This window comes from Mirounga angustirostris, unplaced genomic scaffold, assembly GCF_029215605.1.
Source record: "Mirounga angustirostris isolate CCGP_5_RB_7025 unplaced genomic scaffold, mMirAng1.0.hap1 SCAF_8, whole genome shotgun sequence".
NCBI lineage: Eukaryota > Metazoa > Chordata > Mammalia > Carnivora > Phocidae > Mirounga > Mirounga angustirostris.
The window spans coordinates 95,559,137-95,573,972 of NW_026991716.1; the positions used below are offsets into that span (position 1 = coordinate 95,559,137).

Genomic DNA, 14,836 nt, shown 5'->3' on the forward strand with positions numbered 1-14,836 from the left:
CTGGTAGGAAGTAGTTTTCTATTTACATTTGTGACATTCATATTTAAATCAAGTAACTCAGTCTTATTATCATGAGAAATTCCTGGCCATGTCTTCTCACAAGACTTGTAGCATCAAACGATTCCTGGCTGAGAAGCAAAAGCAGAATCCTCCCATTCCCCCAGTGCATTTGGATGAAAACTGGTGATAAAATCAGGTGCAACTCCAAGAGGAGACTTGAGAGAAGAGCCAGGCTGGGTCTCTAAAGGACTGCGCATGAGACAGCACACGTGTTTACGCTGCATGCAGGTCACGTGCTCCTACCCTATCACTCCGTAAACATTATGCCTACCTGAACAATAGACATGTTTTGGGGCGGGGGAGGGCGATGATTGTTTTCTGTTGGTTCAGCAATAAATATGGGAGACCTTTGGTTTGGGGGAAAAAAAAAAAAGGTCAGAGGTAGAAATTATGAAACTGAGCCCTCTCTTTTGACTCATGAAGACACGAAGGTGAAAGACCTACAACCTTACCCAAGTTCACTGTCCCCCCAACAGTGGCAGGCCTAGGCAGGATTAGAACTCAAGTCTCTCAGAAATGCACCACAGGCCAGGGTTATGAGAACAAAAGCACACCTGGAAAATGCACAACACTTAATTGATTTATGGCCCTTACCTCTAGAAGGCTTCTACTCAGATGAGTGCTTAGTTGAGAATACGATCATCCAAAATAATCATCATATGCAATCTCCCAATGAAATAAATAATCAGTCCATGCATGTCAGATCCCCTCTTGATTAAGACGCGGTCATTCTCAATGAGGGATCCTGAATCACCCTAGAGTGCTAGTCACAAAGGATGCCTGTGGTAGTGATTACCCTCATATATACATTTGTCCAAACTGATCAATTTCTAACTAAAATGGATACATGTTATTGTATGTGAATTCTACCTCAATAATACTAATTTAATAAAATAGTATGCCTGAAATGATTCTTCAGTTTTAAACACAGGCCTCAAGGTGCTGGGACTCCTGTCTGTAGCCCTTGATTCTTAACCAGGCCCTGCCATTTCCTACCACTGTGGAATATATCTTGACTATCACCTCTCAGTGACTTTGGAGTTAGTTTGGCAAACCACCTTCTAGATACACATGTTTGTCAGTACAGGCCACTAAAACTTTCCGCTTAAGTCTGGGATCATCACAAGAGCCCTATCCCTGAGCTGAACCTTAAGAACTCTCATCCCCTTTGAAGTGGGTTCTCTGGAAGTGTGCTTCTTAGTGTGTATCACCTGTCTGTGGAACAGATGGTGCAGCATTACACTCCAGCTGACACCCACAGAAGGGTAGGACTCTGTAGAAAGCTCCTGTGACTGGGTTATGGGTGTGCACGATGAAAACCTGTCATGCCAAAAAAAAAATCACAGCCCAGGGGCGCTTGGGTGGCTCAGTCAGTTAGGCGTCCAACTCTTGATTTCAGCTCAGGTCATGATCTCAGGGTTGTAAGATTGAGCCCCACATCTGGCTCCATGCTAGGTGTGGAACCTGCTTAAGATTCTCTCTCTCTCTCTCTCCCTCTGCCCCCATCCCACTCACACACTCTCTCTCTCAAAAAAAAAAAAAAAATCACAGCCCATATCTAGAAAACACCTCAGTAATACCTTCTCACATTTTAAGGTATGTGTCACAGTATCCAAAGCATCTTAAGAAACATTATCTCGCCTCATCTCCACAAGGCCTTATGTACAAGCAGAGTAAGAATCCCTGCACAGGGGTAACATCACTACCATCAAAAGCCTTTAGGCTGCAGACATGAACTGCTGAGCCACAGACTCTCGAGGACCCAGCCCTAAGGAACTAGTAAGGGACCAAAAGTCACCAGCAGGAACCCCAGTGTGATTCATCAGCATGACAAGATCTGCAATCATCCAAAGTCACCTAAAATTGCAAGTTAGAAAATAACCGGGGCGCCTGGGTGGCTTAGTCGTTAATCGTCTGCCTTCGGCTCAGGTCATGATCCCAGGGTCCTGGGATCGAGCCCCACATCGGGCTCCCTGCTCGGCGGGAAGGCTGCTTCTCCCTTTCCCACTCCCCCTGCCTGTGTTCCCTCTCTCGCTGTGTCTCTCTCTGTCAAATAAATAAAATCTTTAAAAAAAAAAAAAAGAAAGAAAAGAACCAAGCCACATTTTCCTTTTTCGTTGCTAGCTCTGCATTCTAAAGAAATTATGATGATTAAGTCATGTTAAAATAAATACTACTTTCGGGGTGCCTGGGCGGCTCAGTTGGTTAAGCGACTGCCTTCGGCTCAGGTCATGATCCTGGAGTCCCGGGATCGAGTCCCGCATCGGGCTCCCTGCTCGGCAGGGAGTCTGCTTCTCCCTCTGACCCTCCTCCCTCTCATGTGCTCTCTGTCTCTCTCATTCTCTCTGTCTCAAATAAATAAAATTTAAAAATCTTTAAAATAAATAAATAAATAAATACTACTTTCTGCCATAATTCTTTAAGTAGACCATTAACTTAATAAATCAAATAAAAAATAATAGAAAGTCATTCAATTAGCATGATTATTAGAATGAAAAGTAAGTTATTTGAGGCACTTATTCATTTTGATTTCACTTAAACAACTTTTTTTAACTCATATTTTTAAATATGAAGACTTGGCAAAAAATATTAGCAATGTTTAAATATAAACAAGTTGAAACACAGTCTACTTAAAAAAAAAAACAAAAAAAAACACCAAGAAGCGTGTTCACATATTCCTAATAGGGCTCTACTTTGTAAAGCAGAAGGGGCTAGAGTTTCAGGCTAAAGGAATTCTGGGGAAGAAGGCAGTTAAAAGAAAGGGCATCTTTGGGCTGCTGATGGGATCCAGAAGCTTCTACAGAAGGGAAATTAGGAGGAATTCAGGAACTCTGGAGCTAAGACTGGGAGACCAACAACTGTACAAAGTACCTATCCTTATTCCCATTTCATAAATGAGTAAGCTGGGGTTTACGGATCAAGATTAGCTATCTTATGCTGTATATATATACGGTGGAATATTATGCAGCCATCAAAAAATGAAATCTTGCCATTTGCAACAACGTGGATGGAACTAGAGGGTATTATGCTAAGCAAAATAAGTCAATCAGAGAAAGACAAGTATCATATGATCTCACTGATATGAGGAATTCTTAATCTCAGGAAACAAACTGAGGGTTACTGGAGTGGTGGGGCGTGGGAGGGATGGGGTGCCTGGGTGATGGATACTGGGGAGGGTATGTGCTATGGTGAGCGCTGTGAATTGTGTAAGGCTGATGAATCACAGACCTTTACCTCTGAAACAAATAATACATTATATGTTAATAAAAAATTTAAAAAGAAAAAAACAATTAGCTATTTTAGAAATAATTTTTTTTTAAGTCTAAGATCTCAAAGCTCCCATTTCATAAGAACTAAGCAAGGCTAAACTCTAAAATATTACTAAAGTTCTTCAAAATGCCAGCATGATGGCTGCAGTCAGATTTTAAGGGGTTCATTGTGGTATAACACATTCACCTTGTCAGGCCCTGTTTAGCATAGACAAAATTAAAGACTTGATGTATCTCCTTGTCAGACAAGGTATGAAGAGAAGCTGTGCCGCACACAGAGATTTCTAGAAGATTCTCTAACCACCAAGCACTTATTTTAATCAAACTTTCACAAAGATTAACAGTACAGTACTTCTTCTCCAACTGAGTGGAGACAGAGGCCATCTCTGACTTTCATATATTTTATACAGCAATGTTCCTAAAGCACCTTCAAATGCTCTCTCTTAAAGGACTATAATATTTCATGCTTCCACATGGTGTCCTTTCACTGCTTGTCAGCTACCTGTTACAACTCAGAAGCACTACCAATTTCTGGTAGTGGGAAACTTAAATTTTTCTTTGCATTTTTGCCTTCGTTTGACACAAATGCGTGAAAAATAGAAATAAGAAAGTAGTCGTGATAAGCATAGGCCTCAGACAGTGTAACAAAGGTGGGATCTCTAGGTACGTTCAAAGTGAAGAAAAATCCTGGCTCTCAATTGAACATATCCTCTACATTTAAACAGATTAAACCTGTGGTTCAATAATGGGGAAGGAATGGAGGGGACAGGAGAGGAGGGGAAATGTAAGGAACATATACTGAATTCTGGAAATAAATCACTGACGAATGTTTGCAAAAGGGAAGGGATAACTGGTACATTATAATATTTTTTAGCTCTTTAGAACCAGAACTATCCCCAAACTCTTGCCACCCAAGCAACTTTTCAACATGGAAAAAAATGATATATGAAAGAAGGGACTACTTGCACTTTCTTATGTTTCCACTAAATCACAGAACAATAACAGGATCCAAATATCATATGAAAGCCTCTTAGAGTTTGTGGTAGGCAGTTTTGGACGTGGCTTCCAATATCCCCACCCCTAGCAAACACACTCTTGTGTAATCACTCCCCCTGAGTGTGGGCTGCACAAACAACTTCTAGGGAACAGGAGACAGCAATGGTAATGGGATGTCACTTCCATGATTCACTAACAGAACACTCTGACTTCCATCTTGCTAACACGCACTCTCTCGCCTTCTTGTTGGCTCACTCTGGTGAAGAAAACTGCCATGTTGTAAGACGCTCTGTGCAGAAGCCCATGTGGCAAAGAACCAAGGGAAGCCTCCACCTATCAGCTCCTGAGGAAATGAATCCTGCCGACAACCATGTGAACAAGATGCTTCCTAGTCAAGACTGGAGATGACTGCAATCTTTCAAGGCGACTCTGAAACAGAGGATCCAGATAAACCACAAGATTCCTGACCCACAGAACCTGTGAGATGATAAATGTATAAACATCTTTAAAGCCACTAAGTTTGGGGGCAATTTGTCATACAGCAGTAGGTAACTAATACAGACTTAAAACATACACAGCCAACAGGTCGTAAACAACCTAGAATGCTGTTGAAAATCAAGTAAGTATTCTGCCTGAACAAGCTGGTGTCCTAAGGAAAAAAATAACAAACCAAAACTATATAGCTCTCTATCAGTTAGTATGACAAAGTATCCAGAGTCATATATTACACATTTCTCTGTAGCTAGAATATCTATTACACCATTTTCTTTAATCAACTGAAATATATCTGACTCTAAGTACTGGCAAGTTTATTATTATTATTATTACTATTAACCTCTAATAGAATAAGTAAGTCTTTAGGTCTGTGACAGAAGTGACTTTTTGACAATCTTAAAATGTTTCAGTAGATGTTAACTAATAACAAAACTCAAAAGATTACTGGATACAAAATTATTTTCTCCCTCAACCAGCTCTCACAAAATTTCCATGTACCATGTTTGCAGACAATATAGTTATTTGTGCCCATAGACTTCAAAGGAGTACAAGTTCACCCACTATTGTGAATAATAATTACCATTCAAACCCAAAGTTAGAGTTTTATGATGGGACTCCCACAAATATTTTTTAAAAGACAGGGCTGGCCAGGGCCCTGGAGCGTTTACTCAGATCTTTCATTTGATAAAGACCTAGCATTTGTCATGTGTTAGGTACTGAAATATGAAAGTGACAGAGATAGTTTAACTTATTGTTCAGTTGATGCCATTGATCCAGTAGCAATACTGAGTAACTAAGGAGCCATAAATCTTAACAACACTATCATTTAGCCAGTATTTCTCTGCCTTTGCTAAAGAACAATAGGCAATTGCCAGGTGCTTTGCTGAAATTCAATTTAAGTAACTTAAAACACAAACAGTATACCAACGCTAGGAATACAAAAATTAGTAAGATATGATCCTTGCTCTCCCGAAGCTCATAATTTTGAAAAAGGGATAAACTATATCTTGGTAACCTTCCAGCCTACCAGAATAGTAATATAAAAGTGAGTCATCCTATATTTCATCTTCTTACTCTTAGCTATATCCTGCTGTAAAATTAAAATACATCTTTTTTCTTGTGTGTTTACAAGTTCCAAATATTTATAGACTCATGTCTCTACTTCGCTGTCTCTCAGCCAAGATGAATATATTTAGCTCCTCTTCTCCTTTCCTTTTAAAGCAATTCCTTAATATAAGTAATCTTTTTAAATTTAAATCTATTTAAATTCTCTATTTCTGTTTTAAGTTCTTGGATTCAAATGACATAACTAAATACTTACCCCAGATATGTAATCAATCACAATGAAAAACCCCAACTTCTTTGATGATATAATGCCTCTGTTTGTAGAGTCCAAAACACTGAATTTTGATTTTCTTTTTAAATTTGGGGGGTTAGACTATTACATTGCAAATTTACATTTACTCTAATGCCTTTAATTAAATGGATCTTGCAGGTTTCTCACGTCAAATGAAAATTTAGAAATGGTACATACTCTGAAACAACTGTGACCAACAAATAGTATAAATAAAGCCAAATTTCTTATAGCAATAGGAAATGAAGCATTAAAAAAAAAACCACTCCTGACTAAAATCGCAACTCTATTAAGCTCACACAAAAAAATAATTTTTCAAATGTCCCCATCATATTTTTAACACCACATTCATATTTGATATACTTTATATTTCTATACTGACTACAGAATACATCTAAAGTAAACATACAGTTTAAATCTTCTACTCCTGAAAATACTTTGGCAGAACCATGACAATATGGTCCAGCTATCAGGATTCATGATCAGCGGTAAGAACTGAGCAGGCTGTCCCAGGTAGATTCCTACTCGTTCAAAGTTTCAAATATTATTAGTTACTTACTTGAAGAGTAGAGGCATTCAGTGAATGTGAGTAAATTATGAATGTGCTATATAAGGTCAGAACCACATTCAGAATATATTTTTTTCAAAACCGTGTTCATGCTATGGATGAGGTAATAATAATCAATAGTGGCTTCTTTAGTGGGAGAAAAATTCTCATTCCAGGAAAAAATGTTCATTCTGTTGCTCCCAATTTTTTTTTTTTTTTTTTTAAGTAATCTCTACACCACATGCGAGGCTTGAACTCACAACCCTGAGATCAAGAGTTGACTGCACTATCCACTGAGCCAGCCAGGCAGCCCTGTTGCTTATAAACTTTTAGTACTTAAGAACAGACAAACTCCTGAGGTGCCTGGGTTGGCTCAGTTGGTTAAGGGTCTGTCTGCCTTCGGTTCAGGTCATGATCCCAGGGTCCTTGGATCGAGTCCCACATCAGGCTCTCTGCTCGGTGGGGAGTCTGCTTCTCCCTCTCCCCCTGCTTGTGCGCTCTCTCTCTCTCTCTCTAATAAATAAATAAATAAATCTTAAAAAAAAAAAAAGAACAAACAAACTTCCTAGCCTGATATCTTGGGCTTCCTTGATCAGGCTCTAACCGATATCTTTCTAGTCTTTTTTTTTTTTTTTTAAATTTTTATTTATTTATTTGACAGAGACACAGTGAGAGAGGGAACACAATCAGGGGGAGCGGGAGAGGGAGAAGCAGGCTTCCCGCTGAGCAGGGAGCACGATGCAGGGCTCGATCCCCGGACCCCGGGATCATGACCTGAGCCAAAGGCAGACGCTTAACCACTAAGCCACCCAGGCGCCCCCATATCTTTCTAGTCTTAACCACATACTACCACTAGCTTATCCATAGTGGAATCAGACAGAACTTCATACTCTTTCTGGGATAATTCAAGAGTTTTCTCACCTCAGAAGTTTTTACATCCAACACTCCCTTAGGTTACCCTCCTCTCTCAAACCTCTACTTAGGATGTCAGTATAGCCGAGTGGTCTAAGATGCCAAAGTCAAGCTTCACTTCCTCAAACCTCTATTTCAATTCTACTTATCCCTCAGTGTCTAGCTCAAGTGGCAGCTCTGTGAAGCTTTCCCTTCTCCCCTCGCCCCTCATAACCTCTTCTAACCTTGAGTAGCATTTAGTCTGTTCCTGTCACATGGTCACGATCACATTCTTTCTCATCTGGCTTATGGTGTAATTGCTTGTGTCCATGGCATACTTCTTCCCTCAGAGTAAAGCCCCGAGGAGAAGGTCTTCCATGCAGTCATATCTGTGCTGTCCCCATCCCTCATGCTTTAAACATACGAGGTAATAATAAATGTTTATTGCAGACAGTGTGCTGAAATGTGTAAATATGTTACGTGATCCAAGAGCACCCCATAATAATCAGTATTCTTACTCATATTCACTCACTGAGGAAATACTTACTCAGTACCTGTTGTGTACTCAGGTACTCCTAGTGTGCCAAAATGAATCGTAGACCCTCCTCTCTCAAAAAGTCTAGAAGATGTTCTAAGGCAGCTACAAACAGTGCTATAATACTAACAGATAAGTGTCATAAGAGAAGGAAAGAAGGACAACAGCAACCAGCACGAAGGAGACATTATTTCCAAGTAGGAATGGATATGAGGATAAGTTTTAACATTTGTGCAAGTCCTCAAAGACAGGTAGTATTTGAATATGAAGAGATGGGGTAATAAAGGCCACTGAGGCAGGAAATCTCAGGATGACACAGGGAACAATCAATAGTTTAATGGTACAGTGTAAATGAAAGACTGTAGGGATAAAGAAAAGTTCTAAAGGCAGTTGGAGCTATATCTGTTATGACCTTGAAAGCCCAATAAGGAACTAGAGCTTTAGTCTGTAAGCAAAGAGGAACTATCTCAAAGTTCTTGAACAGGAGCTGTGTAATTATTCAGAAGGTCCAAAGTGGATGGAAGAGAAATAGACTATTTGCGAGGAGACAAGGTGAGAGGCTAGTACCATCCTTCAAGAAAGAGATAACAAAGGCCCGAACTAGGAATGAGGCACCAGGGATGGAAATGGACAAATGGAGGAGAGATTTTAGAGGTGAAACTGACGAGACTAGGCAAGGTCTACATATACAGTGCAAGGGTCTGCAAGGGGTAAAAGAACTTTCTAGGCTGAGAGGAGGGTGATGCCATAACTAAAATAGACACTAAAGCAGCAGCGAACCAACTAGGAGAAAACCGAGCCCTAGTCATACTGAGTTTTAGCACAGGTGGATACTCAGGTGACAAGATCAGAAATAAAATCTGTTAATCTATGCTTTCAGAATAAACTATATAATTTTGTGAAAAAAGAGTTGAAATTAATCTTCAATAAAAGATTCTGATCGATGATTCAAACATGATCAGGAACTCAAAAATAACTCACATCGGTTATATTAAGTACATAGCAAATTAATATCTAAAACCATTTATGAAGAAGGTTTTGAACTGGAACGACCTCATGTACCCACGTAAAAATGTGCTGATTCATGGTTAGTAGTAAAGTGGATAGGTGGAAGTCTTTGAGAACAGTTCAAAATTATGAGGTGACATGCATCTATTGAAAGGGTAAGTCCATCTTTGTGGTCACTGTCTTTTGGGTCCAATTTAACTTCAGTGTCATAGCAAGAGATGGTCAAGTCAGACAGCAAGGGGTACTAACTAATGTCCTTGTGTATTCATCGCTTTCCATAACAAATACTTCTCCTCAATTAGTAAAACCGAGTCGACCTAGATTTATCCCTACCATATCCCTAGAATCTCCAAAAGCCTAAGAAATAATGATCACGAAACCACTTTTTTGAGGAGCGTTGGGGAATAAAATTTCCAATTATAAACTCATGGGTATAACAACTATCCAGTAACCATGTTTTCTCACAAACAAACCAAAAAGATCTCATCAACATAAACTAACATGACAATAATGCAAAGATAACTAGAATTTGACATTAATAAATGCTTGTTACATGTGTACTGAAAAAAAAGTAAAATCAAACATTTGATTTGTTAATATTGATAACATTTATTGATAATATTGATAACAACATTCTATTTACTGGATGCAATGTCATTATTTCAACTTAGCTCTTAAGGAAAAAAAACAATGAGAACTCAATCTTTAATTATTAATGTTTTTACTAACAATGAGCAATAATATGAAAAACAAAATGGATTAAAAGATACTTATTTCACATATGACTATTCCATTAAGATTATGCCAATCATTCATTGAAAACCACACTGACATTTTAGAGCTATGCATAAATATAATGGAAGAACATACACAAAATATTAATAATGTTAATCTTTTAATTGTAGGCTTATGGGTGATTTTATTTCCTTCCCTTTTGCTTATATGTGTTTTCAGAATTTTCTACAATTAATGTTTATAATAATTGCACTAAGAGGAAAAGATATTTTTTAAGAGAAGGTAAAAATCATATGGATCAATTTAAAAGAAACATACTTACCAGATCTCTGTGAAGCACCCAATTTGCATGGAGGTAATGGATACCATCAAGAATCTGGTAAAGTAATGATTTAACCATAGATCTTGGCAACTGCATGGGCTTTTTATTTGCTTTTGATGCACGGTGAAACTTAATAATATGCTAAAAATTAAAAAAAATAAAACATACTAAATTATATATAGTATTTGCTAATATCTATATCAATAAAACACAAGTCTGCAATAAACTCTCTATGTTTAAAAATTACTTATTAAAGGCCAATAATGATGCAAAGAAAAATAATTTGAATAATAAGGTCAACCAAATGGAACCTATATTGGCGGTGAATGTGACAATGTTACTGAGGGTATGACTAGATTTACTGAAACCATTAAGATTTTCATTAAATAAGACCGAAAGGTAAAAAGCATTGATGTTTAAAAGCCTGCATAAAAATTGTACTAGTTGTATTTTCTATTGACAGAATGAAAGACTAAAAAAAAGAAGAAAAGACCCTGTAAATCTTTACTGTTTTTTGTTTTGTTTTGTTTTGTTTTGTTTTTTAAGGAAACTCCATGCCATACATGGGGCTGGAACTCACGACCTTGAGATCAAGAGTCGCGTGCTCTACCAACTGAGCCAGCCATGCGCCCCTATATCTTTATGATACTATAAAAAGTTAGCTCTTAGAGCATTTGTGTAATGTCATTGACTATGTGGACATTTGAATTATTGGAAAGTTCTACCTTGTTTTGGCACAGAATGAAATTAAGATACATTCCTAGTAGTTAATATTAAATAGGAAATCACTAGAAAGGAGGAGGGAGAGAAAATTGGGGCATTCAATCCCATTGAAATAAATATAACTGCATCAACATATTCAAATTTTTATGTCCACATGTTATTTTGTAGGTCATGAAAACATTATAATGATAGGGAAGAAATGCTACCTGAACCCCAAACCTGCACCTCCATCTCCACCTCACCCCTATGCAAAACATGACATAAGGGTATTAAAGGCCATTTAAACCCCTATTAAACAACACTGTTAACATTGCTCTACTAACTTTAAAATGGCCAAACGGTAGGGAAACATTTTAAGCTATTTACATAGCTTTCTTGCTTTTTTATAAACTGTTCAACAATATGTACTTTATTTAAATAACTAATAGAAAATTAGGGTTTATACTGTAGCATCAGTGTCCCCCCCAAAAATATATAGTAGGAGCTACACATATATAACCTTCAACTTTTTACAGCCACATCAAAAGAAAAAAAAAAAACCAGCTAAAATTGATGTACTATATTTTAATTAACCCAGTATATTCAAAATATTATCATTTCAACATATAACATATTAATGAGGTATTTTACATTTTTTTCCTACTAAGTCTTCAAAAATCAGTGTGTATCTTATATTTATGATGCATCTCAATTTAGACCAGCTACACTTCAAGTGCTCAATGGGCACACGCAGCTGGGGGCCACCATGTTACAAAAAACACAGTTCTACAGGACCTGACTAGTCCAATGCACTACATGTTCTTTCGTCACATCACTGACGTTCAAAGTGAAGTGCACACGTTATCAAATAAACCTTGGCAGAAATATAAAAGATACAGAGAAATGGGGAAAACATAATTTTTATGAATATCCATGAGAGAAATTCATTGGACATTCTTGTCAATATGCTATAATAGCATAAATTCTGAAAGTTCCTTCAAGACCTGTAAGTCTGTTAAAGTTACTCCTAAACAGATGTGCCGTATATATAGATGACACACCAAACTATGTTAAGTCAAAACTTAACTATCAAAAACGTGGACTTACTGCCAAGTTTGAATTTTTGTACTTTTAGCAACTCCTTGGATAAAATGCTTAAATACCCTGATTTCTAACTTAAAAATTTTGGAATTAGAATTTTTGGCTAATATTTGTAAAACTATATATGTACTTCCATTTGGTGGAGTCAGTTTTAATTGGAAAAATGCTGCAAGAGACGGACCTTAACTTAGAAAGGGAAATTATTCACAAGTACATAATTGGTGAAAGTTGAACTACTGTGTGTACCACAAAGGAAAGCAATTTTCACTACACATTACCGGTAAACGGTCATTGATGATTTGCATAAAATTACAATCTCACACACATTACCACTTTCTGAAGTGAAATTTCTGAATGTTACAAATACCATTTTCTCAGGATATGACAGTGTTTATTGCTCGAGTTCTTTTAAATCTGCATTTGCATTTAATATTTATTTTAAACTCTGGTCAACAAAGCAAGTTTTCCTTTACGCGCATTAGCAATATGCAGTGCGTATATACAACTGTTTCTCTGTACCTAGAGGAAAGGGTCCCAAAAATAAAGCGAGTTTAGACTTACCCACAAATCATGCTCTGCATAATCAAAGAGCAGCCACACCTTCCTGTCACTGTGAGAAAGGAACACCTTCTGCAAGGCGATCACGTTAGGGTGATTCAATTCTCGCAAAAGCTGAATGCAAGAGGAAGAGAGGGGTCACTCTCCTGTTCGCAAGCAGGGGGAAATGATGCACTTTCTAGTGAAATTTTTGAAAATTTAGACAATCCAGATAAGCAAAATAAAATTTAAAAAAATACCCCTACTCCAAGATAAGCTCTGCCCCATCTTGGTGGATACCCTTCCAAATTCTTTTTCCACATGTATGTGAGTGTTTGCAAAACGGGATCATTTTAAACAGTAAAATGTAAAATGGTAAACAAAAGTAAATATTGTATCATGAAGTAATTAAATATAATTTAGAGTGTGCTTATTTTTTTTTACTATTGGGGAGCAGGAATCACGTATTCATTCTGTTTTTTTCTACCCTAGCACAGGAGGTGTTCAGTAAATATTTGACAAAAAAAGGAAAGAGATATAACAGTCCCCACACTTATCCATGCCTAAAGCATGTCGTTGAGGTTTTTTAGAAAAACAGTGAGTATAAGGTAATGTCTCTCATACCCACTGATTAAAAAAAAAAAAAATGGTGTGGAGAAGAGGTCCCATAAATAGAGAGTAAGGAAGAGGCCCTCACAGAGTAGAAGCTGAACCCTGATAGTAAGAAGGAAATCATAAAAAGATAAACCAGATCCACAAGTGAAACCTTAGCACTTGGCACATAACAGGCACTGCTTGATAAATTATTTAGCAACAACAACTTTCACTGTTCGAGGGGAAAGCCTTATAAACATGCCTGCCTCAGGCGGTCCTTAACCAGCGTTCAAATTTAACACTAACATGCTCAATTTGATATTTTGAACGTCTTTTAAACGTAAAACTCTGTGGGAGACACAAAACGGAAGAGGGAACAAAATTTCTACTGAATACTTTCTGTGTGTAGGATGATCATATATACACGTTTTTCTCTCGTTAAATCCTTATAACAACCCTATGATGCACATGGAAACTGAAGTCCAGTGTTATAAAAATAACTTGACCAAAACCAAACACCTAGAAAGAGAAGCGGTTTGGATTTAAAGAGATCTGCCCAGTTCCAAAGTCCATGCTTTGTCCACTATGGCTAAAGTCCTTGTCTGCAATTCCTACAGTGTAAGGGGCAAGACAGACCTACAAATTGATCAATGAGGCAAGAGAAAAATGAATTGCTCCCCCATTCTAATAACTTTTATTATTTTTTCCTAATAACTTTAAATGAGTAAAGTATACCTTCAGTGCCTGTGCTGGAATCCTATAAAAAAAATCATGTGAATTCCATCTCTGGAACTTTTATAAATTTCTTCGCAGTTGCCGAATTCTTCACTACTTTCAATGTTGTTTCCCAGTCCTTCAATTCTCTCATTTTGGCTCTGTACTTCAGCTTTTTCTCTTGACCTGCACTTTGACCACCTTGCTGGAAGGTGGTACTCTACCAGCTATAATCTGGGCATGGTTCCCGGATATGACTCCCTGGGCTCTCCCTCAAACCACATGCCCTGGGACACAGCTAAGAAGCAAGAGTTAGGATGGGCTGGGCTGCCCAGAGACAGCCTTCTACTTTACGCAGTCTGCCTCAGGGTTCTATCCACATTTCCTACTGGATCTAGGTGGGAAAGAAGAGCTGGAAAGAAATGTCTAGAGAAGATATAATAGTCCTACTCCCTTGGTGGGGACGGCAGGAGGGGGGCCACTAGGTGGGTGCTCAGCTATCGGCCGCTCTCTCTGCTCCCACTGCCTAAGAAAGGTGAAACAATCCTGCTTCTTGCTTCAGATGCAAATGTTAGACATAATATGCTCCTAATTAGTGACAGAATCAGAGAAAGTGGGGGGAGGGATGCAGAGCTATATCCAGACAGTTTTCCTGTTTTTGAATGGTTAAGGCTCCCAGACTCAGTAGCTTAATATATTTAATGACCCTATTTGCCATGGTCAACCTTCGAGCATTTGGACCCTGGTAAGAGGCCTCACTGCAGGTGCAATGTCTTGTCACCCTCTCTTTCTGACTCTTGGTATTAATGAACTAAGAGAGTTTGGCTTTATTAAATCTCTACCCAGAATACGTTCTCTTTGTTGCCTGCAGTGGAAGGGAGGTGAAACTCACTTCTTCATCTAAACCAGGCTCTGACTTGTCTGGGGGAGGGGATGTCACATGTAGCAATATTTCAATCAGTATCTCTAAAAAGCT

At 38.0% G+C, this 14,836-nt stretch overlaps 1 protein-coding gene across 5 annotated transcripts in view; it reads right to left on the reverse strand.

Annotated features, from left to right (window-relative positions):
- The window catches only part of CDK19 (cyclin dependent kinase 19), a 175,401-nt gene that overhangs the window by 38,078 nt on the left and 122,487 nt on the right, over positions 1-14,836 (reverse strand). For 3 of the 5 annotated variants that reach the window (XM_045865315.3, XM_054505499.2, XM_045865316.3), the window contains 2 exons: positions 12,577-12,687; positions 10,213-10,353 (listed from right to left, as the gene is read on the reverse strand). The exons of 1 other annotated variant lie outside the window; for it this stretch is intronic. In XM_045865315.3, the coding sequence (XP_045721271.1) occupies positions 10,213-10,353; positions 12,577-12,687 (252 nt within the window). The remainder of the gene's footprint in view (positions 1-10,212; positions 10,354-12,576; positions 12,688-14,836) is intronic. One more of the 5 variants, XM_064597995.1, reaches the window with a different exon arrangement.